The sequence below is a fragment of the Monodelphis domestica genome, chromosome 7 (genome assembly GCF_027887165.1).
Source record: "Monodelphis domestica isolate mMonDom1 chromosome 7, mMonDom1.pri, whole genome shotgun sequence".
In the NCBI taxonomy this organism is placed as follows: domain Eukaryota; kingdom Metazoa; phylum Chordata; class Mammalia; order Didelphimorphia; family Didelphidae; genus Monodelphis; species Monodelphis domestica.
This window is the reverse complement of record NC_077233.1, coordinates 285756191-285782762: the sequence shown is the minus strand read 5'-3', so window position 1 is coordinate 285782762 and position 26572 is coordinate 285756191. Positions and strand designations below refer to the sequence as shown.

The following is a 26572-nucleotide window of genomic DNA, read 5'->3' as shown; positions in this document are numbered from 1 at the left end:
GAAAAAGGGGAAAAACCCTATATGTTCAAAAATATTTAGAGCAGCTTTTTTTGTAGTGGCAAAGAGTTGGAAATCTTGAGGATGCTCATCAGTTGGGGAAGCTGCCCAAACGGTGGGATGATTGTGATGGAGCACTGTTGTGCCATAAGAAATGATGAAGGGATGGCTTTACAAAAAACACGGCAAGATCTTTATGTAGTGAAGAGAGAAGGACCCAGAGATCCACTGTGTACAGTAACAGCAATGTTGTGATGATGATCCACTGTAAAAGTCTTGGCAACTTTGATCAGCCCAGTGAGCCAGGACAGTTCTAAAGGTCTCAGGATGAGAAAGCGCTATCCATCTCTAGAGAGAACTGATGATAGGAGTACAAGTTGAAGTGAAAATTTCTTGCCCTTGGGGGCGGGGGGCGCTTTTTTGGTGATATATCTAATATGGAAATGTCTTATATAATGTAACATGCTTAACACATATATTGTTTGCCTGCTCAGTGAGGGGGGAGGGATTGGAGGGACAGAAGAATCTGAAACTCAACATTTAAAAAGAAAAGAATACTAAAAATAAATAAATAACAAACTGGGGGGGAAACGCATTAAATGTTTTTCTTTCTTTTAAATCCTGACCTTACAACTTAGAATCAAATTGTATGTTAGGTCTAAGGCAGAAGAGCACTAAGGCCTAGGCAATGGGGGGTAAGTGAGGTGCCCAAGATCGCACAGCTAGGAAGTGTCTGAGGTCGTACTTGAACCCAGGACCTCCTGTCTCTTGGCCTGACTCAATCCACTGAGCCACCTAACTGCCCCCCCCAAGTGTTTTTTTTTTTTAAGAAGGGAAAATAGCTTTATTAGTCTATCTGAAGACCTCAAATGACTGTGGTGCATAAATGAAAAGGAATCACATGTAGGCTTGTCAGAGACATTTTTCATGGCAGGCTACAGGGGACTCAAGTGTTCCCTGAAAGGCTTCCGTGCGACACAGAGTAAAAGGTCCCACCTTGCTAATTTTGAGAGCTCTCTGGGCACTGGAGAAATAGTGTTTCAGGTTAGAGCTCCCCAAAGCTCAGCCCCCTTAAATGTTTTACTACTATTACTAACGGCTGATAGTTCTTTCCTGTATTACGGTTTACAAAGGACTTGACGTAAATCTATGAGGCGAGATACAGACCATCTCTCTGTTCTCCTAACACACGAGATAAGTTGGGAAAACAAGTTTTGTGGTGAATTTTATTCCACTGGCAAAAATCTACTAACAAATAATCTACTATGGCTCCAGCCTAGACATGAATTTCAAGAGACAAAACATTAGAAAGAGCTAGGTTAATGCTGAATTTTCCCTCACTTTCCTTATGTTAACTACTTCCAAAGGTAAATGCAGCCAAGAAGGTCTTTCTTGAGATGACTCGAGAATGGAAACAGACCTGTTTGTACACAAATATTCATAGCTGCACTTTTTGTGGTGGCAAAAAGTGGAAACTGAGGGGATGCGCCTCAATTGGGAAATGAGGGTGATGGAATGCTATTGTGCCCTGAGGAACGAGGACCAGGATGATTGCAGAAAGAGCTGGGAAGACCTCCATGAACTACTGTGGACGGAAATAAGCAGAACCAGGAGAACATCGTACACAGTAACGGAGACATCGTGGCACGGTCAAATGCGACAGACTGTGCTACTGACATCCATACGATGACCCAGGCCATTTCTGAGGGACTTATAAGAAAGAATGCTATTGGATATCTAGAGAAAGAACTGTGGGAGTAGAAATGCAGAGAGGGAAACACATAATGGATCACTTGTTTACTTGGGTTTTGGCTTTATATGGAAATATGTTTTGTGTGATAATACATGTATAATCCAAAGGAATTGCCTGTCAATTCGGGGAGGAGGGAAAGAAGAAGGGAGGGAGACAAAATGAACCATGTAACTTTGGAAAACTTATGTGTAAATTCGTTACTATAATAAAATAAAGAAAACAATTTTAAGATGACTAGAAGATTAATAAAAACTTTAAGAGAAAGGGTAATAATGAAGCAACTACAAGATTGGCTATACTTGCATATAGGATTTAGAGATAAAATCTCACCTGTTATCAGTTGAGAGACCTGCTGTGGCTATTAGAGAAGAGGAGCTGATGAAAACAAAATCATTGGCTGTTTTGTTATGACACTGCCATGTCTGAAATGGTCAAAAATAAGAACAATTTTTATAAAGTTAAGTATAAAGATATTTGATCCACAATCTTATGTAATATTCAATGGCTATTTCAAAAATTGCAGCCTGTTTCCCCTCCAACACAATATCAAATGGTATTAAATAAAAGAATATACTACTCAAATACTCTCAGTATCATTAATAAAAGAACTATTGAATAAAAGACTTTAAATTATTTGTGTTTTAATTATTTGTGCTCTCTTGATCTTAATCAAAAATCACTGTTTTAATAAGAAAAATTTATGTTCTTAAATAATAGTATATAAAGTACAAAAATTTGTAAAATCTTCACCAAAGTTAAATAATTTACAATTTCATTGTACTTAATGAAACCAGCAACATATAAGACCACAAAAAAGAAAAAAAGATAAATACTCCCTTGCAGGGAAATGGTCTAGAGAAAAGAGAGAAGATCAGATAACAAAACCCACATTCTACCTCTGAATAAAGTTTTTTTTTTTAATTCTTGGCTTACCAAATACGGCTTAGGAGTATTTCCAGTAACTGGACAACACTTCCAGTTGGTCTGATACAAACTTATATATCCATCAGCATCAACAATTCCAAACTTGGAGAGAAAACATTAAAGGAAGACGTTAAGTACATAAATATCATATATGCTTTTAAAATGTACAGTGGCATTTTTGGTGACCTTTTCTACAAAAATTTTAACTAAAATATCTATCTTCTGTTCCATTTGAGGGCCTTGTAAATGAATACTAGACTCATGATTTAGGGTAGAACCTGATATTAGAGTTTTTAAACAAATATGGACTTGAACAAATATAGAGGCATAGTCATGTCAGAAGAGTACTCCATGGTCCTGTCGGCCAGCTTTTAGGGGGAAACCCCTGACCCCTTAGGGTAAACGCTGAAGAGCCTTAGCAGTAGTATGAGCAGAGTCTTTAGCAGAGGGGTCAAACTCAGGACCCAAGAGTTACAAATATGGCCCAAACTTTCAAATAAGGCTGGAATTGGATGAAAATGTAACGGGAAATACTTTTAAAAATAAGGAAAACGGAATGTAACATAATAGGAATTTGTTGCTTTCTTAGTCACTATGCAATCTGCAGAAATCCACTTCTATTTGAGTTTGACCTCCCTGATCGACAAGTATGATGAATCTCCAGGCAAGCTTCAGACGAGTGAGCAGGGGAAGGCTTAGGAAAACCAAGCTCTAATAGAAAAAATACCTTATCATAGCAAAACTCCTACAGGACTGTCTAACTGATAACTCCCTATAACAGCAGCCAGGCAAGGATCAGCACACATTTCCTGGAAGAGTTTGTTTGGAGCTGTAGGAATGTTGCAGTCAGGCGGTTAAGATGATTTTAGAGGAAACAGAAAGAAGCCGGTGACATAATACTGGCGTAGTATTAAATAAGGAACAGTTTTGCTGAGCCATCAATAATACTATTAAAAGTTTCCTCTTTTAGGGCAAACCAAAAATAAAAAAAAAATCTCGGCTGTCTTTAGCGTTTCTAAGCCTGAGAAAGCACCAAGCCCACCGTCAATAAACAGGAACAGGCGTCAAAGAAGCCCCTGAGAGGCGGCCAGAGGAGCCCAGACTGTTCGGAATTGCGCATCCTCGCCCGTGTGCAAGTCTTCTTTCCCTGGCAGCAGAAGGGCTGTTAAGCTCTTCCAGCAGACACGTAAGACTCACCGCCGACACCAATGCACGGGACAAAAGGCCAGGCGGAGACCTGATCCAGGTTATTGGATCAGGCAATTGGGAAAGGTTGAAAAGAAAAGGGAACCGCAATAGAAGCCGATGCCATTTGTGGCCCGAGCGGCCCCTTCCAATCAAGGGAGGCCTTCAGAGGGATTTGAAGAAGTCGGAGGAGCCGGCGAGAGGCCCCGTCAAAGGCGGGATGTCCTAGAAAGAAGCCGGCCAAGCGCAGAGCCCACGGGAGACCGGCAGGCTAAAGAGGAGGGGAGGCCCTGAATGCCGACGAGTGGAAGAGCGGCTGCCCAGGGGCAAACACGTGCGTGTCTGGCACTGCGCCGCCGCAGCAGACCCAAAGCACGAGTTACCCCCACTGAGACAGAGCCGTGGCCAGAGGGGGAGAGGCAGGGACGGACGCGGAGGTGACTGGGTGCGGGGCAAGACCGAGGACGTGAAGGAGGACGCTCCGGCAGGGTACACAGAGCGGCCCTGACTGGATGGGATGGACGAAAGGTCATCAGATGGGACCAGAAGCCACGCGGAAGGCAGAGTTCATCTTGCGGGGGGCCCAGAAGAAAGAAGGGGAGAAGGAGGGGACATGAGACGGGGGGGGGGGGGGGGGGGGGTGGAGATAAAGATCAGGTGTGAGTGGGGGAGGGAGGAGCCGGTGCTTGTGCGGATGCTGAATGGGAGAAGAAGGGGTCGTGTGCAATCCAGAGAACGGGACGGCACGGGATCGGGAAGATGCTCTTCTCGCCTAACAGACGAGTCCTCCAGGCTCGGTCCTAGCAGCTTGTCTGGTGTAGCCAATGGGCCCAGAGTGCCAGCCCTCCCCACTCGCACAGCCACATCTTACGGGGCACGACTTCTGTTTGCTCATCTCCCACCAGAGCCAAGCGCCCCAGCCTACGGGCTCCCTCCCCCAGCTGCTCGGGGGCACCGAGATGAGGCGGGCCGGGAGCCAGGAAGAGACCTTGCGAATGTGCAAAGGGAGCCAGAAGGGGGCAACCCCTCCGGCACGTCGGCCAAGGAAAGCCTAAGAGCTGCACGCGCCTGTCCCTCTTTAATGACTAGAAATTGAAATGAAAAGGAATTTAATAAATGCTTGATTGATTGATGTAGGGCGATTTTTAAATTCTGAATTTAGTAGAACAGAATTAGGAATTCCACATTCAAATATTATGCATGAAACTGCAAAGCTCTACGTCAAGTCATCCATAACTACTAATCCCTTTTGCATTTAATCTGGTGACAACTGGCTGCCTGGCTGCATATTCTACCTGACCCTGAAAGTAGGTTTCAAACAAAGTATTGAAAACGTCGCACTGCCAGCGTAGGGGACTTTCTCACATAGCCTATGTTAACGAAAACAAATTTGGTCTTAAATATAAAATCTACAATTTAAAACAATTTCACTAATTTTCTCGACTCCTCCTCCTAAATCTCTACAAAGAATACCCCAAAGTGTTGTTATTATTCCTTAATATTTTTGTAGTATGAATGTACTTCACTCTTCCTCTGAAATCCTGCAATTATCCTGAGGAGATATGGATGGATTGGAGGTCCTAAATTCCTGCTGCCTGCTTTAAGGGCTTCTCCATTACTCAATGCTTCTCTGCCAAAAAAAAAAAGAAATGTGGGAAAAGAGGCTACCAGTAGCAATTAACTGAGTTTGGTGTTTTCTCTAACCGGTGGAATTCCTGTTCTTTGGGATGAAGAAGTTTACTACATTTAATGCATAATTTAAGAAAGTTCTGTGATGGCCAGGTCAGCCAAATATTCAATTATGGATGAATACTGAAAATAGTTTCAACAGGGCCAGCTTAAAACAAAATATTCTAAACGAATGACAACAAAGAAATTAGAATACAGAGCAGAGGACAAGGATCTGGATATGTCCCCTGCGTACAATACACATGAAGAAATGAAGTTCTGTACAACATATAAATTTTCAGAAGTCATACTCTTGCATACTACCTTGTTTCCCTGATGGTTAAATCGCATTCTTGTCACCCTTGAATTGCCCCCAGACCGAAAACAGGTTATTTGTTGGGAATGACCCCATTCAAACATTCTGACACTTCCATCTTGAGCTCCTGTTAGATCTGTATAAGAAAAGAGGCAAAGATTAAAAATATTTTTAAAAATTCTTTGAAATTTAGCTTTGAAAAAAATTAATATATGGAAAAATTGTAATACATGAATTACAATTGAACATTTGCATAAATGTAGAATTTGAATAAATGATTATACCATAAACCAAAGCTATATGAAAGCTCTATTTCCATAAGCTACTAACAAACTATACAATAATAAAATAACCGAATGCTCCCTTCTGATATCAAATGCTGCTTTTTGTCCATATCTTGACCTCCAGCCCCTCAAACCGACTCAGGCCTTTACCCCTGCACCAGCGATGATTTCTTCCTGTTCCCATCTTCTCCCTTTGGTGAACTAGTTCAGCTTTATATTCTCTTTTCCTCTGGAGTTGCTTACCCTCTCATCATCAGTTGTGCCTTCCCAAGCCTCAGCTTTGGATCACTCTGACCATCACTGCCATTACTCTTTTTTTGTTTTTTTCCTTTTTAAACCTTCCATCTTGGAATCAATACTGTGTATTGGCTCCAAGGCAGAAGAGTGGTCGGGGCGAGGCACTGGGGACTTTCCCAGGGTCACCGAGCAGGGAAGTGTCTGAGGCCAGATTTGAACCTGGGACCTCCCGGCTCTAGGCCTGGCTCTCCACCCACTGAGCCACCCGGCTGCCCCCGCCCCCACTGCCTCCCCTCTTGCACCTGTGGTACTGCACAAAGGGGGAGAACCTTTGCAACCTTTGTCACTGACTTTAAGGCCACTCCCTTTTAGGGCTGTGGGGCTCTCTGGCGGAGCAGGAGCCAAAAGGCTCAGAAGACGCTGGCTATGCTAAAGGAGTGGCAGGGGATGCGCAATATGTGGCAATCCCCACTGTCACACGATCCTGAGGTGGAGACTGGAATGCTGCTAGAAGGGACCCCTTTGAGCACTCGCAGCAGTGGAGCCACGCCGGGCGCACGTCCGTGGGCCACACAGCGTGAAGGTCTAGGCTCTCTGCAACACGTGCTCTTATTCCCCCCTCGTCCCACAGGTCAGTAGTTCTGCCTCGGGAGGCCGCAATGATCCAGGGGAGCTGCGGCGCGTAGGCCGACCTGACAGGTGACTAATATCGGGTGTCGGGCTCCCTCGACACCCGATATCCCGGGAGAAGGCAGGAAGCGGAAGTGCCCCAAAGAAACCTACATTCGCATTCTACCTATGAAACGGGGAAGTTATTGGCCACGAATAAGTGACGCTAATACTCAGTTTCTTCCACGCTGAGCGCAGATGATAGTTACACTTCCAGACAACCGCTCTGAGTGGGCAGCAAGGACGTTTTAAAACCTAAAAGCGCTATGAAAGAGCCCCTGTGAGTATTATTAGTTTAGAGGGGAGCTTTTAAATACATATTGGCTTAACCCCAATTGCCGGGCCCTTTCCACTCTTTTGTCTTAGAATTGATACTAAGACAGAGGTAAGGGCTTTAAAAAAAAGAAGAAAGGACTGCTGGTTTCATTCATTTTATTATGCTGGTGTCTATGAGAATGTGCCATTTTCATTTTATATTCTTAGGACATTTTTCATATCAAGTGTTGAAAAAATAAGCTATCATGGGATACTCACATAACAATATGAGTATTGATGCCAACTCATGATTAATAAAAGTGAATCTCTGAACAAATAGTAATAAAAACTGATCAACTAATGCCAAGATGCTATGATCGTTAGGTTTAGGCTTCTTTGTTCTATAACCTGTTTTGGGCACGTAATTATCTCCCCAAATCAAATTAAACATGAAATACTCCAAAAGTTTTCAACATTAAATTAGACTACTTAAAAAACAAACAAAAATGTCCCAAACAGTTAAGAATTGAATATGAACCCATTATCAACTTACAATAAGGTAGTGTTGGATGTGAAGCCATTCTTCTGACATTATTAATGGTTTTCTTAATCATCTGTTAACATACAAGGATTTTTTATGTTTTGTTAAGAATGCAAAAAATAAATCATGAGAGGAAAATAAAATATTGAAAAGCAATTCAGTAAATTACAGTATTTCTCTTTGGTTGACTCTACCACAGGGGGTGCTGAAAATGTTTAGAAATAAGAACATTAACTAAATCTCCTAGCACAGATTTTACATTTAAGTGTGCAGAAACTTTTTGCTTCACTAACTAAGAATCTAAGCATAAATTCTCCTCAATAATTTAGTCTTACCTCCTTTCTTGCCAATTCCTTTCTGATTCCATTAAATTTATTGGCATATTCCTGAATATTGTAAGATAAGAAAGACAGGCAGAAGCATGTAAAAAAAGAGGTAAATAGAAAATTTAATAAAAAAAGGTTTGTAATTGTTTGGGATATATCAGATTGGAAGTTAATTCATTTATTTACCAAAGTCTGAATTGTGTTAGTAGCCTGTCATGTAACATTAAGAAAAAATATAAAAACAAAGGGACTTCAAAATAATTTATATTTATATATAATTGCATTTACATATCAAATGTGCAGGTTTATTTTTAAATTTATGACAGTCTAAAGTGGGAGATAAAAGTCTAGATCAACACTTATAGTAAGAGGATACCAACAAGAACAAAAATGCTGCCTAACAACAGAAATAAAGTAATTGTAATAGCGGCATGTTTTCCAAAATCACCAAAACTGGTAGTAGCAAACTCTTACTGTTCAATTAATTTTGGCTCTTATATTTTGCATTTAGTAATAATTAAAATTAAGAAAATTATATTTCTTCCAATTAAAAATGTTCAAATGTTAGAAGCTGTATTTGCAGTTTTAAAATGTTTCCTCTAAAACAATAACAGAGGATTTGGTTTAAAATGTTTCAATCATTTCTTTGAAAGTTAATAATTTATTGCTACTGCCTCATGTAGCACAGAAAACAATTTAAGAAAAAACAGCAGCAGGTGAGTAAATATAGGTGAAGAAAGCACAAAAATGAAAATTGTTAAAGAAGGATGCAAAGCTGTTCTAGAATATCAGATGAAAATATGTCATTAAGATCCCCAGAATAAGTAATGAAAAATTTAAACTTCAATTTCATGCGTGCACGTTTGTCAATTGCAACTCCCTTTCGGTTCAGCTCATCTTTCCAAACTAGGAGACCAGGGCGGACACGAGAGTGCTTCCGGACATGATGAAGCAATAGGAAAACACAATCACAAAATGGTAAAGATAGGCATTTTTCTCCTAAAGGCATTTCACGTTCAAGAAGCCTAGCAGGAAAAAATAGAATGTACAGCTTCTACCTTAACTTCTGATTGTTACAGTAGCTAAAAAGTAATAAGTTTAAACTATCGTCAAAGGATTTTAGAAGGATAACTAAGGCTCAGTGGATGAAGTGCTAAGTCTGAAGACAGGAAGACTCCACTTCCTGTGTTCAAATCTGGAAAAAGACATTCACTCAACTGTGTTTGCCTCAATTTCCTAATTTGTGAAACGACCTGGAGAAAGGGCAGCTCTCTGGCCCAGGGGATAGAAAGCCAGGCCTAGAAGAGGGAAGTCCTGTGTACAGATCTGGCCTCAGACATTACCTAGCTAGGCGACCCTGAGCAAATCACTTCACCCGAACTGACAAGCTCTGTTCTGCTTTGGAGCCAATACCAAGTACAGGTTCTCAGACAGAAAGGTACGGGCTAGGAAAATGAGCTAGAGAAGGAAGGGGCAAACCATCCCAGCATCGTAGCAAGGAAAGCCCGAAATGGGGTCATGAGGAGTCAGACATGACTGAACAACAGCAAAAGCTATTTGCAGGCAGCATCTATCACCAAATGACAAATCGAATCGTGCTCTGAAGGGCTTGTGAAAAGCGAACTGCTCACTTGGGGCGGCAGCCCGAAGAGCACACACTAAGCTGGGGAGGAGCTGCTTTCTGTGCTGAAACGCATCGAGAGATGAAATCACAGATCGATTACGTGCCAATGAGAGGAATTCAGGTACCCCGAATAAAGAAAAGTCATGTCGCTGCTACTCATAAAATACTTCACTGGGTCTAAAATTTAATGCCAAACATATTCCTATTTAGGAGTCCCGGCCTAGCAGTCATCCCACTAATTTGCGGTGCACCCTAAAGTCACATAATCTTTGTGGGCATTAAGACAAAGTACCAAGGGCCTCCCTATAAGGGGGCTAGGGTGGTCAAGAATGATAACACAGGGGGCAGCTGGGTGGCTCAGTGGATGGAGAGCCAGGCCTGGGTTCAAATCTGGCCTCAGCCACTTCCCAGCGGTGTGACCCTGGGCAAGTCACTTGACCCCCACGGCCTAGCCTGACCACTCTTCTGCCTTGGAGCCAACACACACAAAAAGAACGATAACACAAGTGAATGGGCTATACTACACGAGAAAGAACAGGACTAAATGACCCTACAAAATTACAGCCGTCTTGAAGCACAAACAAGTAGGAAAAGGGACTCTTCTGCATCTCTGACCTCGGCCCAGTCCAAACATGCATTGAGAATCCCCTTGGTCCCAGACACAGAAGCTCTGCTCAGCCCATCAGTGCACCTTTAGGTCTTCTTCAGGCTTTACTCTGCTGGCGAATGTAAGTGTGGGCCCTGCGCTCGGCCCTACGCCGGCCCTTGCCAAAGACTGGCCGGCCTGGGAGTCCCCATGGGACTGGCTGAAGGCAGCCTGGGCTGTCGCTCCGGGCCCCCTCCCTCCCTCTGAAGCCCCCGGGCTGACAGACCCCCCCCGGCGCTTCTCTGGCTTTCCTCCACCACCGATCCCACTGCAGGTGACCTGGCACAAGGCCGCCCTCCGAGGAGCTCCCGAAGCGCCCGTCCTTCCGGCGGTCTGGACTCTGAGCACGAGCCCCGCCTCGATGGTGGTGACTGTCCTACGCGGGCCCCCTTTCGCCGACACCTCAGGGCCTCCCTTGCACGGGGCACGTCCACGCTCCCACGGACGGACGTGCCATCTCGCCACTCCTTCCAGTCCGCTGAACCGGCCAGGAGAGGCGGAGCCACGTTTCCCGGCGGCGAGTCTCGGGCACGGCCCCCGTGTGGCCCCCTCGGCCCTCCGGGTTTCCTGCTGCCCAGCCTGCCTCCTTCCTCAAACCCTGACGGACCTTCACCCCGGGCTTCCTGCCGCTGTCTGCCTCCGCCGGCTCACGTTGCCGAGGCACACTCGTGAGGACGGCCAAAGCTCTCCCCCACTGACAGACAAGGCGAGCTCCCTGCAGGGAGGGCGATTTCCCTTTGTGCTTTATCCCCAGCGCCATGTGGGCCTCGGTAAAGGGTCCTCGGGGTGCCCGCCAGGGAGGTCATCGTGCAGCAGACCAGCGTCGTGGGGACAAAATGGCCTCATGATCCCTGTTACTTTCCAAGGTAAATCCCGGCGCCGGCACGTAAAGCTCTGAAACTGAAGCTTTAATGAAAGCGCAGCGCTGACTCCGAGATGCAAAGTAAGGGTTGGCGAAAGCTCTGTTGGTGGTCCAGGCCAGGCACTGTCCGACTTGGCATCAGGGAGAACCGGCCAAGATCGGCCTTCCTTGCCACCTTTGTGAAACAGGAGCGGGACTACCTGCAGCATCGCCCACACAGGTATTCTTCGGGAGGCCCAAATGCCACGAGAGGAGAATATCAGCACACTCCATACAGGGCTTTAACCGTGGGCGAAATGCTTTGCACGTATGACTTGATTTGTTCCTGATACTGACCCTATATGGGAGGGGCTAGAATTAATTATAACTGTCAGGTATTGCTGCTAATAATGTTCTTGCTTACCACAGATGCTCCTCTGCCAGTCTGCGTACTACCAAGCCAAGGCATGTGGATTGGAGTGCCAGGATTGCTGTGAGTATATGGTGTGGTGCCTTGCACAGATGCTAGATCATCACGAGCATGGATTACTAAGAAATCATCAGACCTACAAGCAGACATCCACCAAAGTAAAAACACGGCATCAGATCTCAGTTTTTCATCTTACTAATGAATTCTGTTTATTTATACTTTTGAAATAGCCTTCAAGTTTATTATTTTAAGGATCTTTTTTAAAGTTAAAAAAAAACACAATGCATTGAAATTCAAAATATCCTAAATCCTTTTTCATAGACTACTTCATATTAATATTTTCATAAGCAATACTGTTATTTCCATCCATCCTTTTCTCCATCCCTAGCCTTGATAAATTAAAGATTCACCATTGGGGAAAATGTCTAAGAAATTAATTTACCATGGATAGTTTAGCAAATCTTTGAAAACTTAAATCACAACTATAATCTTTCATTTTTTATTATTTTTTTAATTTTTTAATTTTATTATTATATTATTAAATTACAAAGTAATTTAATAAAAACATACCCTTTTGTCTCAAGTTCTATTTCATCATCTACCCAAGTGTATATTTGTGTAGCTAGAATCCCAGATACATCTAGTTCTTGAATGTCATGACTGGAAGCAATTGCTATGCAATTTCTATTGGCCTGAAAGATAACAGAGTATTTAAAAATTTTAATAGCCGTTTTAAAGAAATGAACTTTATTAAGAATAAGTATATACTAACAAAATAATCTGATCTACAAAAGACACTTTCTGGTGAAAGATTGCTAAAATGATAAGACTTTAATTGTTTGCCTGCCAAATTTTTCCTTCATCAGTTTAATCACAGACAGTAGAAGAATGGGAATAATAAATTTCAATTCAGCTACGATCTCTCATTTCCCCATAACCTCCTTTTTTCCAACACCTTCTTTCTCTTCATTACTCACCAAAATTTACAAATGAAGAAAAACAGGTGGACAAATTGTTTGTCTGTTTTTTAAAGTAAATAATGACCTTTATTGATTAGATAACCCCCTGGCTTGAGAACAGAGTACATCTAGAATGGCCTGAAAACAGAAGACATTCAACAAACTTTTGAATTTAATTGGTTTGATGTAATCAAGACAGACCTGGGAGAATCATCACAACATATACCTCTATCCCTTACCAAATTAAAGGACTAAAAAAAGATGATCTTTAAAGCTCCAGAAAGAAACACACCCAAACCCAGCTTCCCAAGGAATTTTATCTGTAAACAGGGTCCAGGGAAAGAAAAAAGGATATAATAGAAAGACAAAATAGAAAGTGGTATAGGGAGAGGAATGAAGTTGGAGAAAGAAAAACGTTTGACGATTTAACCATTTTCCTTAAGATTGACTTTTGGAAAACTATCATAAGAGAGAATGACAATTATAAGAAGTTTATGAAGTTTGTTAATTGCCTTACTTGAATGTCGTCATATAAGCCTCATAGAACCCTTTACAGGTATTGCAGGGATTATTTCCATTTTTAAAAAACAGATGGGAAACTAGTTCAGAAAGGTTGTGACACAACCACTTTCACATAACTAATGTCAAAGGCAGGTTTTGGATCAAGATCTTCCTGTTTCCGAGTTCAGAATTTATCTACCACTCCCCTAATAGAATTCAATTCAATTCAACAAGCAAATATTAAATGACTTATATATGGTGCTAGGTTCTAGGAATCTAAAACAAGGATGATTTCTCAAGGGAGAAGGCAAAGAGTATAAAATGTAGACAAAAGAGAGTATTTCTATGATTCAAAGAGGACATGAAAAAAAAAAGTACTCACTCTATTAACAGCAAAAGCGGTAATAATGTCAGATTCTTTATGGATAATTCTTGCTTTGCCTCCTGGGTAACCCAATTCAGCTTCTATCTATATTGAGAGGGAAAAGAACATACAAGAAAATGTAACTTAATTCAGAATGCAGAAGAAGATTACAGGAAAAAAATAATTTAAAATATCATTCTTTGTTTTGTAAATATCATCTGATATTTATAACTTAAGGTTTCCACCAAGAAAATTTCAAAAAATTGAACATGAAACATTTAACAACAAAAAAATGGATTTATTTATATCTAAGAATGTACTTCATTGTGGTCTATTACTCATATGTAAATCTATGTTCTTGAGCAAAAAAAAGTTTTACATACACACATATTTAAAATGTATTGGGGGCAGCTGGGTAGCTCAGTGGATTGACAGCCAGGTCTAAAGACTCCTGGAGGTCCTGGGTGCAAATCTGACCTTAAGACACTTCCTAGCTGTGTGAGCCTGGGCAAGTCACTTAACCTTCACATTGCCTAGGCCTTACCACTCTTCTGCCTTAGAACCAATATATAGTATTGATTCTAAGGTGGAAGGTAAGGGGTTTAAAAAAAAAGAATGAGTAAATAAAATAAAATGTATTCTTTATTCTCATTCTGTGGCATCACAGGATAATAAGAGGAGGGGTCAGTTGTAAGAAAAGAAAACTAGAGCATCTTTGTGAACTCTTATTTTGGCAAAAAGATACTCTTTTGGGGATTGGGATACTGCCCTAATCTGATGATGCCTGCATAGAGGCACTTAACGTTCCATCTCTCACCCCATGCCATGGAAATCAGACGATGACACAGAGGATAACATAGCTACTTAAGAAGATATGAGGCTGGACTATTATTAGGGCACTCTCGAAAGAGAATGGCTACAGAACAGATATAGAATAGCTTTCTAAAAACAAGCCAATAGGCTACCAATAGCCAGGAAGCAATAAATGAATCTTAGTAACCATAGACTCACTATACAGAGGCAGTGTGAAGGTAAAGGTCTGTCTCTACTAGCTAATGTCTCTGAGATAATGAAGGGTAGGGATGAGGGTTTAGCAGATTAGATCAGTAAATCTAATCTAATCCAGCAACAGCCAGTCAGCCAAAAATATTTCTTAATTTTTATAATTGGAAAGTTTGTGCAATAAGTCAAGGCTCAAAAGAACCGACTCAAGGTCTTTAAAGTTCGTTTGTTTTTTATTATAAATTTAATGGCAAACAAGAATACTAATATAATTTCCTTAGAACTACTTTAAAAAATCATATGAAGTTCCATCCATAAAGTGTGAGAAGTTTGCCATCGCTCCATCTAAATTTTCATAAGTCTTTGTTCATTCAGTCATTCCCATTTTTTAAAGTGTGATCAAAGTTAGTGTATAGACTCTTCTAATTCTGCTTTTTGGTTTTTTTGGCTTCATATGATTTCAAAAAGGTCTTTCCAGATTTTTTTCTCTCCCTCATACTTGTTGAAATGCATTATCTTACCCCAATAATTAATTACTGTGCAATTTAATGTTAATTACTATATTACTCCCTGATTTGGAGTCATTTTAAGTTGCCCAATGATCCGAAAGTTAAACAAAAACCCTTACGAAAACTTTGAAGAGATCAATTTTTCCCAAATAAATTAAAATTTCAGGATAATTCTCAAGAATGAGATCGAGATAAAAATGAATTGTTTCTGTAAGTTTTACTGCATCCGGCTGGACTATGCTCTAAAAAGATACTACAAATGTGTAATTCTCACAGAAATGAATATATGTTTTTCTACTGCACTATGCACTAATTTTCATTGAATTTTTTTTTTTTTGCAACCTCTATACTTTTGAGATAAAGTCTATTTACCTTTTCTGGTTCTCAGATATACCCAGAAAGTCATGTCTGAAAAGGCTTTTAGCATTAAACAATGAAGTAGCCTGTTGTAACTATTAGCATTAAACAATGAAGTAGCCTGTGGTAACTATACATTGTACAGAAATCTCTTTTTTTTTTAAAATAGAAGTCACTAAAAAAAAATTAAGAGGGCAGGGTAGGTTTACCCAATAAGGTGAAGAAATAATTAATTTTCTCTTAGTTCTTAAAACATTTTAAAGTCACATTTGAAATTTTAAACTCTAGATTATAAATATATTTTGCTACACTAAATAAGTAAATGGCTGCTCAGAGCACTTTGTAAGGAAATGAGGATATTTTTAAATGTTTTAGAATATTTTAGAATACAATGTATTCATTAAAATGAGACATGCCTTAAAAATATCATTCTAAAAAATTTTAATACTTAAATTTTAGCTATTAACAGCCAATATTTACTAAATAATTTTATAAATAGATAAAATCTTAATATTTAAAAACTTTTATTTATATCTTTTAGTTATTAATGAAGTTGCCCTTTTTTCCCCACAAGTGAATGCTAACAATGAGTTTCGTCTTCTGGAATTATCCATTTATTTCTAACTATTTATATACTGTGAACATATGTAAATATTAACAATTCCTTACATTTAAAATGTCAAGTTTTAAATGTCAAGTCTGGCATAGTTTATCAATTTCTTCCTTTTAATTATACTGTTTCATGTTGCATAGATTTTTTTTAAATACTCCAAGCACTTGTTCATACTAACTTTTCCTCCCATTCATGTGGCATTCACTATGGCCTCCAAATGAGTAAGCTGTAGGTCTAAATCTATTCCCCACAACATTATTAGCAAACTTTCCCTGAAAAATACATTAAATGATCAATTCTCTTGCTTGGTATTTGGAAACGGCTTATTAAATAATTTAAAAAGTATATTTGGTCAAATGTTTACATATCCACTCTAGATTTATGACTTCAAAAAAGTTGCAAGGACTGATTGATGGTTGCCTAGAAAATATAAGTAGTTTTTTGGGTTTTTTTGGTAGGACAAGGTAGAAAAAGCAATGAATTTCAAGTCAGAGGACCGGCTAGATTCAAATCCTGCCTCTGCTTACTGCCCTCTGTGACTTCTATAAGATACCCAACTTCTCTGAGTCTTTAAACCTATGATCTCATAAACAGAATATCCATAATGCAACCTATCAAGTAATATATTATGCATTCCAGTTATTTGGGTGGGTGTTTTACTGACTAGCATACAATGAGAACTGTTAAATACTATTATTAATAGCTACAATGTTCATTCTAAATCTTTATATAAAATAGAACCTTCAAAAATACTACTAAAAACATCTGAAGTGGAAAAAGAATGAAAAAGAAGTCATTTTAGTCAATTTCAGGTTAGTAAGTTTACATTAATTGATTAATAACTAATATTACAAATAGCAATAAAACTGTCAGTAGAAAATGGCAGACGACTACATAGGATGCCCAATAACTAAATGAATAGGTGATTTAAAAAAACTATGATTACATTTGCAACTAGGCATCAGAAACTATCCAAAAGGATCTAAATATAGTCAAAACACACATAAGAAATAAACTTGTTTACATATGAATTAAATAATGTCAAAATGGAATGAAACTAAATTCAAAAATAAATTGCATTCACTAACACTGATGTTAATTAAAACATTTTCTATATTTCTTTAAATAATCTCCCTATCGTAGTCACCTATCAGTCATTGCAGCAATCATTTGGTATTATAAGACAGATATATCTTACTCAGAATATTTGAAATCATTATGATAAGGAAAGAAATATTCTTTAGTAGAAAAGATGTGTTTGTTGGGTCATTAAAAGCTTGAAACAAGATTTTCAACAACAAGGTCTCAAAATATTAATTATGAACAAAGCTGAAATCTTTTTTTTTTTTAATTAAAAAAAATCTTTTTAAACCCTCCCCTTCCATCTTAGAATTAATACTGTGTTTTGGCTCCAAGGCAGAAGAGTGGTAAGGGCTAGGCCATGGGGGTCAAGTGACTTGCCCAGTCACCCAGCTGGGAAGTGTCTGAGGCCAGATTGGAACCCAGGACCTTCCATCTCTAGGCCTGGCTCTCCATCCACTGAGCCACCCAGCTGCCCCCCAAAGCTGAAATCTTAAAGACAATATCTTACTGCCATCTTCCTAATGAACCCAGTTCATTAAAGAGAAAAAGAAGCAATGCAACTTGAACCACTGGATTCCAATCAGGGGACTTTGTCCTCGTCTCAATTCCATCAACTAAATGACTTTAAACTCTTCTTTAATAAGGTATAAGGAAAAATTGGGTAAAGTAAAAGCCATAGATCTAAAGCCAAGCGTGACCAATTTTAGACGTTGGGAAGACAGGCACACTCATGAATTGCTGATGGAGTTTTGGCCTGGTCTTGTGGTACCGGAGAACCATTTGAAATTATTCTTTTAAGAAAAAGAAGGAACAAATCTAAATCTTTTACCCAGAAAATATGTCTACCAGGGATTTGTACCCCAAGTTATTCAAAGACGTCCGTTTTCCGTAGCTATGAAAAGCATATGAAACCTTTCCTGTCTACACCTACGTGTATATGTACTTTCTTTTGTTGCAGTGATAACTCATCAATCAGGGACTGGTTGAATAACTTGTATATAAAATTAATGAAAAATTATTGCACAGTTAGAAATGGCAAATATAAAGAATTCAGAACAATTTGACAGGACTCTGAATGGATTCATTTAAAGCAAAGTAAGCAGGCCAGAGAAAACAATTCATCTCATGTTCACAATGATGTAAAGAAAAGCAATTCTGGAGGACTCCGAAGTTCTGATCAATGTAATACACAATCATGATTTCAGGGGACTGACAGTGCGGCAGGACTCTGACCTGTTGGCCTCTAAAGGCAAAGAACAGGGCAAACAGAGGCATAGGATTGATTTATATCACGTAACAATACTTATTTCCTAAACAATTATCATAGGAGGAGGGTAAGATTTTCCTAAGTCACAGTGATGTAAAAACAAAAAAAAAACCCCCAACAAAAAAAGAAGCATATCAACAGAATTTTTTAAAAAAGCCAAATAAAATATCTCTGGAAAAGCTGAGAATTTTATTACTGTCTTCTCAATGCCTGGATAAAAAAAGGTTAAAACGAGTTTCTTACAGACGGAGTCATTTCTTCAATTATTCATTTCCACACCATGGTTTACTATATTCCAAGGTAAGATAGAAGCACGGCTGCCAAAGAATACTCATCTATCAACAAGTCAACCTCAAATAAACAACTGGTACATTTTCCAATATTATCCTAAGAGCCTCTATTGTTCACAATGTTCTGATCAAAAGAGTCAAATATAAACAAAATAAGTGTGAGACTTCCTGAAATTTCCTCTACTGAACTGTCAGCTGGGTGTCTGGAGCCTAAATTCAAGAAAATCTGGGAGGCAGCTGGGTATTTCAGTGGATTGAGAGTCAGGCGTAGAGATGGGAGGTCCTGGGTTCAAATGTGGCCTCAGACACTTCCCAGCTGTGTGACCCTGGGCAAGTCACTTGACCCCCATGGCCTAGTCCTGACCACTCTTCTGCCTTGGAACCAATACCCAGTATTGAATACAAGACAGAAAGTGAGGCTTTTTGGTTGTTTGTTTTTTTAAAGAAGATCTGAATTCAAAATTAGCCACAAATACTATATAACCCTAGCTGAGAGTCACTTAACCTCTAACTCAATTTCCAAACTGGAAAACAATAGCATTTATCTCACAGGGTTGTTGTGAGTTTCAAATTAGATAATATTTATAAAGCCTTTACCATAGTGCCTGTAACTATATAATTGCTTTTTTTTTTTACTTTCGGCAATGGCAGAAAAGGAGGCAAAGGTGATAAAAACAAAACTATTGTTTGAAAATATTCATTTAAATGGTGATATCAAAATGGCTAACAACTAGCCACTATTAGATGCTTAAATATTTTATATGTAAATAAAACAGAAGGGAAAAGTTGCAGGTAAAAGAATAACTCATTGGTTCACTGAAGAAAGGTAAATAAAGAAATTAGTTTCATTGTATACACAAAGGTAATAAGAAATAACATTTCATAGAACATTTAGTAATCTAACCTTGTAAAGGTTAGATGAGAACTTTAAAGGAAAGTAAAATTCACCTCTTCCACTGACATTGGAATATAAAAGAAATTCTGTCCTAAAAAACCCAGTCAAATATATACTTTGGGGCTTATAGTGACTTCAATGGGAAGGTAGAAAATGGAAAAAGATGAAAAAATGATGTTGGAAAGTAAGGGTAGGAATTAGGAATAAAAAATGCCAAAGCTCAGAATCCTCGCATCCTGTGTCATGAATATTTTTTCAATGAGTGAACTAAAAGGCAATGAATGAATGAAACCAAGGAAGAACCTCTAATGACTGAGATCCACGCCGACGTGACTGAACTAGCCATCTTTCCCCAGAAAAAGCAGGTGGGTAGAAAATGAAAACTGCTCAGTGGTGGTGGGCAATTGTACGACCAGTCGGTCAAACTAGCAGATTAGTAGATGTATCAGGGAGCAGCACCACCACTTGGCGTTTCTGGTCCCAGAAATGGACACCGCAGGGGGCACGCCCTGTCGCCACACCTCACCCGAGTGGCCATGCGCTATCGCTGGGCACGCCAGGACTGGCCCCGAGAACACTAAGATGCTTGGCGAATGGAGGTGGGCAAGAATACACACGACTATCTCTACGTGGCGGGTAGAAGCTTGCATCTCATTCTGGAATAGAGCATAAAAACCAGCAAAGGGATGCTGAAAATCACAGGTCTTCTGCAGAATCCACACTCTTCAATCAAGTGCGAGTGAGGTACCTGAATGCGACTGGCAGGCCTCTAACTTGGCCTCACAGGCCGCTGACTCGCACAGAGTAGCACTTCCAATTACTCTCTCTTTCCAGCTTGCCTTTGGGTTTCCCTAACGCAGTGGCTTGAAGGTCACAGCCAAGGCTCTCTGACAGCCATGCTTTTTCCGTGACATTAAGAAATAAAGGCTCACTTCATAATGTAAATTAACTGGAACTCAATAGGTTTGACAAGATTAGATATACAATTACTTTGGGAAATTAAATTATAATTTACTTTAAAAGTCACTTTGGTCCTACAGCAATCTGCACCTCCTAAATTTGCCTACCTAGGAACCCCCCCCCCCAATGAGCTTTACTACCAAAAGACAAATGCCAAGTGTCATCTTTTCTGTGAAGAACGAAGCAGTTGATTCTCCACATGTCATTAAGCTCCATAGCCAAAACCCCCGTTTTTGTTCATTAAGAATATTAATTACAATCCAGCTATAGTAGCATATAGGAGAATACAACTGTCTTAAAATTCTAAGCTTCAATTTCCTTGGAGTAAGATAGACAGAAAGATACCTGAACAATGTGATGTGGAACTTAAGAAAGTCCTAAAGTAAGACCCTAAAATAGGGAGGGAGAACCTTTTGGAGTACCAGACCCTGCCCTGTCCCACCCCTAGACTAAGGGCTGTGCCCTACCCCCACTGCCCCTCTTACCCCAGACAGGGAAGGGAGGAGGCACTCCCATTGGGCCACCGGACAGAGGGGCGGATGATGAGAGGAATGTGTGGAGAGGGGGAGGAGAGTGGCCTGAGTGCTCAGCTTCCCTCCAGGGATATGCCATGCTGTGAGTTTTGCTCCCCTCAAACCTAGCTCCTCTCTAACCCCACCAAGGGAATCGCCTTCATCACAGACTCGACAGGCTGCTGTCTGCGCTGCCTCCTCATGAAATATGTGAACCACACTGCCATCTTCCTGTCCATCCCCCCTCCCCCCCTCAGCTCCTGACCCCAGAAGGAGGAAGTGCTCCCATTGGCTGCTCAGCAGAGTGGCCACAGAAGTAAGGAATGTCCTCAGGTACAGGGAGAGGGGGAGGGGAACAGTTCCACCCTGAATCTTTCTGGCTTTCTAGCAATGAACTCTGGCAGGTGACTGCAAGTGTGCCCATAGAGAGGGCTCTGTGTGCCCTAGGGCATGTGTGCCATAGGTTCACTGTGAAGGCACTAGACTCTTGTGACCTAGACTATTGCTTCTGGATCCAGAAGCTTCATGGATTATTCCTATCATCCACCTTCTTTGCAACAGCTTGGACATAGAAGAAGGCCACAAGATAAAGGCATGCTTGTTGGATCCACTACAGACTCATGTTGTCAAAATCTCAGTCCTTAAAGGAGGTATGCTTGACTCTAATACCTCTTCAAGACTATAGACTTTTTCTCAACTCCCAATTACTTCTCAACCCCTTTGCAATCTGACTTACATTTCCTTTTCTTTCAAAAATCATCATTGCTCTTTTTGTGCTAAATTCAATGGCTTTTACTCAGCCATCATCTTTCTTGACCTACCATTTCCTTTAGTATATTCTGATTTTTCATGACATTTCTCCGAACTGCCTCCCATCATTTTGGTGTACTATACATGCCCTTCCTCCATGTGAATTCTGTCGTGGCATTTCTACTTTTCTCTCTCCATATTCATGCTATTAGAAACTGCATTTGCAACCACTGCTTCATTTATTATCTCTACAGAGATAAACTTAAAAAGTCACCAAGAGGTTCAAGTGGGCTCTGAGCACCACTCCGAAATCTTCCATTGCCTACTTAACACCAAGTTTGCATAAGCATCTCGAATGCAATGTGTCAAAAACAGAATTTACTTTCTGTACTTCTGTCAAAAGATACCACTATTTTTCCAGGAATTCAGGCTTCCCAACCTAGGAGTTATCCTTGACTAATTAGCTGCCAAATCTGGTCAATTCTTATAGTTCATGGAACTCATTGTTTTCCAGAAATGTGCTGATGTTGATATTAGCTAGATCAATTAGTAAAACCAAGTGCCTGAAAATAGCATATCTGCAGTGCTTGATTTTAGAGACTGGGGACGGGGTTTTGTGTCCTGACACTGATATTTAATATTGTGCGTTTATTTTATTTTGCCTAGATGTGAACTCAGGGCTTCCTGACTCCAGGTCCAGTGCATCAAATACTGAGCCACAGCTGCCTGGAAGCAAGTTATGAAGAACTTTAAGGGACAGAGGAGAATAATAACAGGTATTATTATTATTTCCATTTTATAGATGAGGAAAGAGATAAATGAATGATAATGCATGAATCATGGAAAATATTTTGCATTTGTTCTGTATTTTCTCATTTTTTGCCTTTGTAGCTCTAATGAAATTATAGCAAAACATAAAGACAATTCTTGCTTGTAAATCTTTTGTCCTAACCAAATTCATTCAGTCATAGAGAGAGGTTGGTGTTTATTTTCCTCTCTAAAACAATATAAGACTCTTTGCTAAAAGTCTTGATATCATACTCAAAGCAAAAGTTCAAGTATTTTTTTATATGCTGAAATTATTCAAAAACATTTTTTCTATTTAGAGATTATTGCTTTTCAGTGGAAAAAGAGAAGTTCTCAACTTTTGTTACTTGGTAATAATCAGAATTTATTAGAAAATAAATTTTATTATATTATATAAATTATTTAATAGAACAAAACTTTTAATAACATTTAAAAGTAAAATGCTATTTATATAAAAGGTATCATATTTTATAGTGTTTTACTTACTGTTAAATTTTTACTAGAAAAATTTATAGCCAAAAAGCAGGATATAGTCAACTCCCTTTAAGACTGAATTTTCTTCTTTGACAAAACAAGCAAATCAAAATTTTTAAACCCATTAAATTGATTATCCCTGCAGTTCTTAACTTTAATGGGTCAATAGGTTTCTGAGCAATAGTCTCATAATAAAAAAAGGCAAAGCGTCTCTTTGAAAAATGCAATTTGAAATTTCAGTTGAATATTATTTTATTTTATACCTTATTGATGTTTGGTTCCTCCATTATAGAATTTTTGATGGTTTCATTGTAGTCCTCTAATGACTTCATAAAAAAAAAATTAACCATATGATAGAGTAAAGATAAGATATAGCATGCAAGATTACTGGGAATATTTTTAAAATCTAAGTTTAATCTACCCCAATAGAAAAATCCATATCCACCATAACTAGTTACTATTTAAACTACTTACAAATACTACAGTGTTTTTAAAAAATTCTTCGAGACTGAAACTCTCCTATTAAAAATGAATCCTATTTTACACCTTAAACAATTTCCTTCATTTAATTGTCGTATGTAATATTATATTAGAGGAAAAATTCTTAACTTGGGAATCTATGAACTTAATTTTTAAATATTAATTAGCCTATTTTAACACGATTGATTTCCTTTGTAATCCTATTTTATTTTATGCATTTATAACCATTATTCTGAGAAGGGGTGTCTCTTGACTGTCAAAGAGGTTTATGACCCCAAATTAAGAATCTCTGCATCTTAAGGAACAGGAGAAATTAAGAGGCATTAGTTTATAAGTCATATTATCTGGCCATATTAGGATTTTGCTTATGTACCAGTAGAGTCTATTTCTTGAAACACTGCTTCATCTGCAATTTAATTTAGAGTAATTATATATACAGGAAATTCTTCCTCAGAGAGTTCTGACTAATCAATGAATTCTTATCCCTGGTGCTTCCCTGTCCTTCAGCTGTCTGTGAGTGATCTGGAGTTCCATTCTGATTGTTTAAATGACAGATACTGGTTACTACTGAAATTATTCCCTCTCTAATGTTTTGGGAAGAAATGAAAAATTACTGAAAAAAACGAGCTTTGAATTTAAAAGAATCTGAAGTAATTTATGTAAGACTCAAAATATTTCCAAATTGACCCTTATATACCAAATTCACAATTTGCACCCTTCCTGGCGTTAGGAAGGGAATCTTGTAATCTCAACAACAACAAAAAAAGACTTACTATACATGTTGCACAGGACTAAGATAAATTAAGAAACCAGAACTACGAGAAACTTGATGAAATAATCACCTAATTTGTCTTTCAAAGAAATAAAGACAATGAAGCTCCACAAAATACCTTCATCTATCCCTAGAAAATCATGCTTCATAAATCTGAAACAAATTACACAGATTCATATAGTCCATGTAACCTAGCTGTGAACTTACATTCCTATATGGAATACGGGAGAAAACACAAGCGGAACTTAACTATATGTATAGGTGCGCGCACGCGCACGCGCACGCGCGCGCACACACACACACACACACACACACACACACCTTCACTTAGTAGTATTCTACAGCATACCTAAGAAAATGTTGAGTTTAATTCTAGCTATTAAATCATTTCCATTTTTATTTACCAAACCACTGCATCCTGTCAGTTGTCAAGGAGACTCCACTACTTCAGAATAATAATTTGGTACTAATGGAAAAGGTAAGTTATCTATAAATGTTATACTTATGAAATCGTCAGAGTCAAAAGTGGCTTACAAAGAATGATGAAAACAGAAGACAAGGAACAACAGATATAAACAAACAAGTAGTAGATAAAAGTACTTGAAAATTAGAAAGATAACGACACCATGCCATGTTTTCACACAAAAAGTCTAAAAGATATTATAATTGCTGAAAAACTTGAAAGCTTCATAAAGTTGTATTTTTAAAAATTCAAGAACCGTATTTCTTAGGAAGTAAATATGCCACAGAATCCAAAAATTTTATCTTGGATAACTGTGTAGTTGGGGATACTTACTATAAAATTTAAAAAAATCCTAGCCACATCTCCCCAATTGTATACTCTAAATTCAAACTGTTTGGAAATTTGAGATTGCCACTTGTCTTTTCCTCACTTCCTTAAATATGCTTTGTTCTTCTAGAAGGCTAATTTTCAGTGATGATTTACTTTATAGGAAATGTCACTTGTCTTAAAACAACTTTGAAACCTCTTTAACTCAAAACAACTTTCACAAATCAATAATTTTTAAATTCTACCTCATTTAGGCACCTCTTCTTTGTAAATATATTTCGGATAAAAGTTTCCTGAATTTCTTCCTGTTTCACCAAGTACTGCCAAAGTCTCTTCACTGATAGTGCCAGATGATGTTTAGATCTGCAGACAGCCAGATAGAAGTAAAGCAAAAGTGATTATTAATTTGTTGGGAGGTGTTATGTTGCCCTAAGTTCTATTTAAACAAATCATTCTCTGAGCTTCCATAAAAGTAAAAAGAAATACTGCTCCCAGAGCCTAATGAAATTGAGCTATAGATTATTTTATATCATGACCACCTAGTTCAGTAGTAACTTAAAGAATAAAGGAGCAATAGGGAAAATGGATATTTGCATCAACTTCATAATAATTATGTGAATTTTCTGTGCTAGGTTCACACAGAAAAAGCACAAGAGATTAATAATTACCATGTAATTATCTGTTGAATGTTTAGAAAATAAACTACCACAAAATGGGGGGGGGGGGGGGTTGCTTGTAAGAACATGAATTCCAAATAAGACAATCAGATGTTTAAATCAATCACATTTTTAAAGTTATAGGGGAGCCTACACTGGCCTCTTATTGTTTATGAATGATAAATTTATAAATTGTTCTTTCCTCTATCAACTAAAAAAGATAACTAATATTGCAAACTTAATATAGCTAGTCAAAAGACATTTATTTAGTACTTTCTACAAATGAGACATTCTGCTTAGTTCTAGGGTTACCAAAAAAAGGGCAAAAAACTGTTTCTTTCCTCAAGGAACTTATATACTTTTTAAAAAATTTCCCCCCTTAAACCCTTCACTTCTGTGTTAGAATCAATACTAATTATTGGTTCCAAGACAAAAGAGTGGTAAAAGCTAAGCAACTGGGACTAAGTGACTTGCCCAGGGTCACATAGCTAGGGAGTATCTATGAACCCAGGACCTCCCATTTTCAGACCTGACTCTCTATCCAATGGGTCACCTAGCAGTCCCAAGGAACTTACATCCCTCCCCCCCTTTTAAATATAGAATATTTTTCCATGGTTCCATGATTCATGATTTTCCCTACCTCTCTTCCCTCCACCCTCCCTGAGATGACAAGCAATTCCGCTGGCTTATGAATGTATCATTGTCCAAAACTTATTTCCAAGTTATTCATATTTGTAGCAGAGCGACCTTTCAACATCAAAACCCTAATCATAGCCCCATCGAACTACGTGATTGATCATATGTTTTTCATCTGCGTTTCTACTCCCACAGTTCT

At 38.9% G+C, this 26572-nt stretch overlaps 1 protein-coding gene across 5 annotated transcripts in view; it reads right to left on the bottom strand.

The window, feature by feature from the left end:
• Positions 1-26572, bottom strand: part of DMXL1 (Dmx like 1) — a 178679-nt gene that overhangs the window by 11201 nt on the left and 140906 nt on the right. For 3 of the 5 annotated variants that reach the window (XM_007497841.3, XM_007497843.3, XM_056803948.1), the window contains 9 exons: positions 25327-25444; positions 13539-13625; positions 12267-12388; positions 11691-11832; positions 8165-8215; positions 7842-7902; positions 5852-5979; positions 2684-2776; positions 2081-2172 (listed from right to left, as the gene is read on the bottom strand). In XM_007497841.3, coding sequence (XP_007497903.2) covers positions 2081-2172; positions 2684-2776; positions 5852-5979; positions 7842-7902; positions 8165-8215; positions 11691-11832; positions 12267-12388; positions 13539-13625; positions 25327-25444 — 894 coding nt within the window. The remainder of the gene's footprint in view (positions 1-2080; positions 2173-2683; positions 2777-5851; positions 5980-7841; positions 7903-8164; positions 8216-11690; positions 11833-12266; positions 12389-13538; positions 13626-25326; positions 25445-26572) is intronic. The other 2 variants (XM_001378346.4, XM_007497842.3) reach the window with 1 other exon arrangement.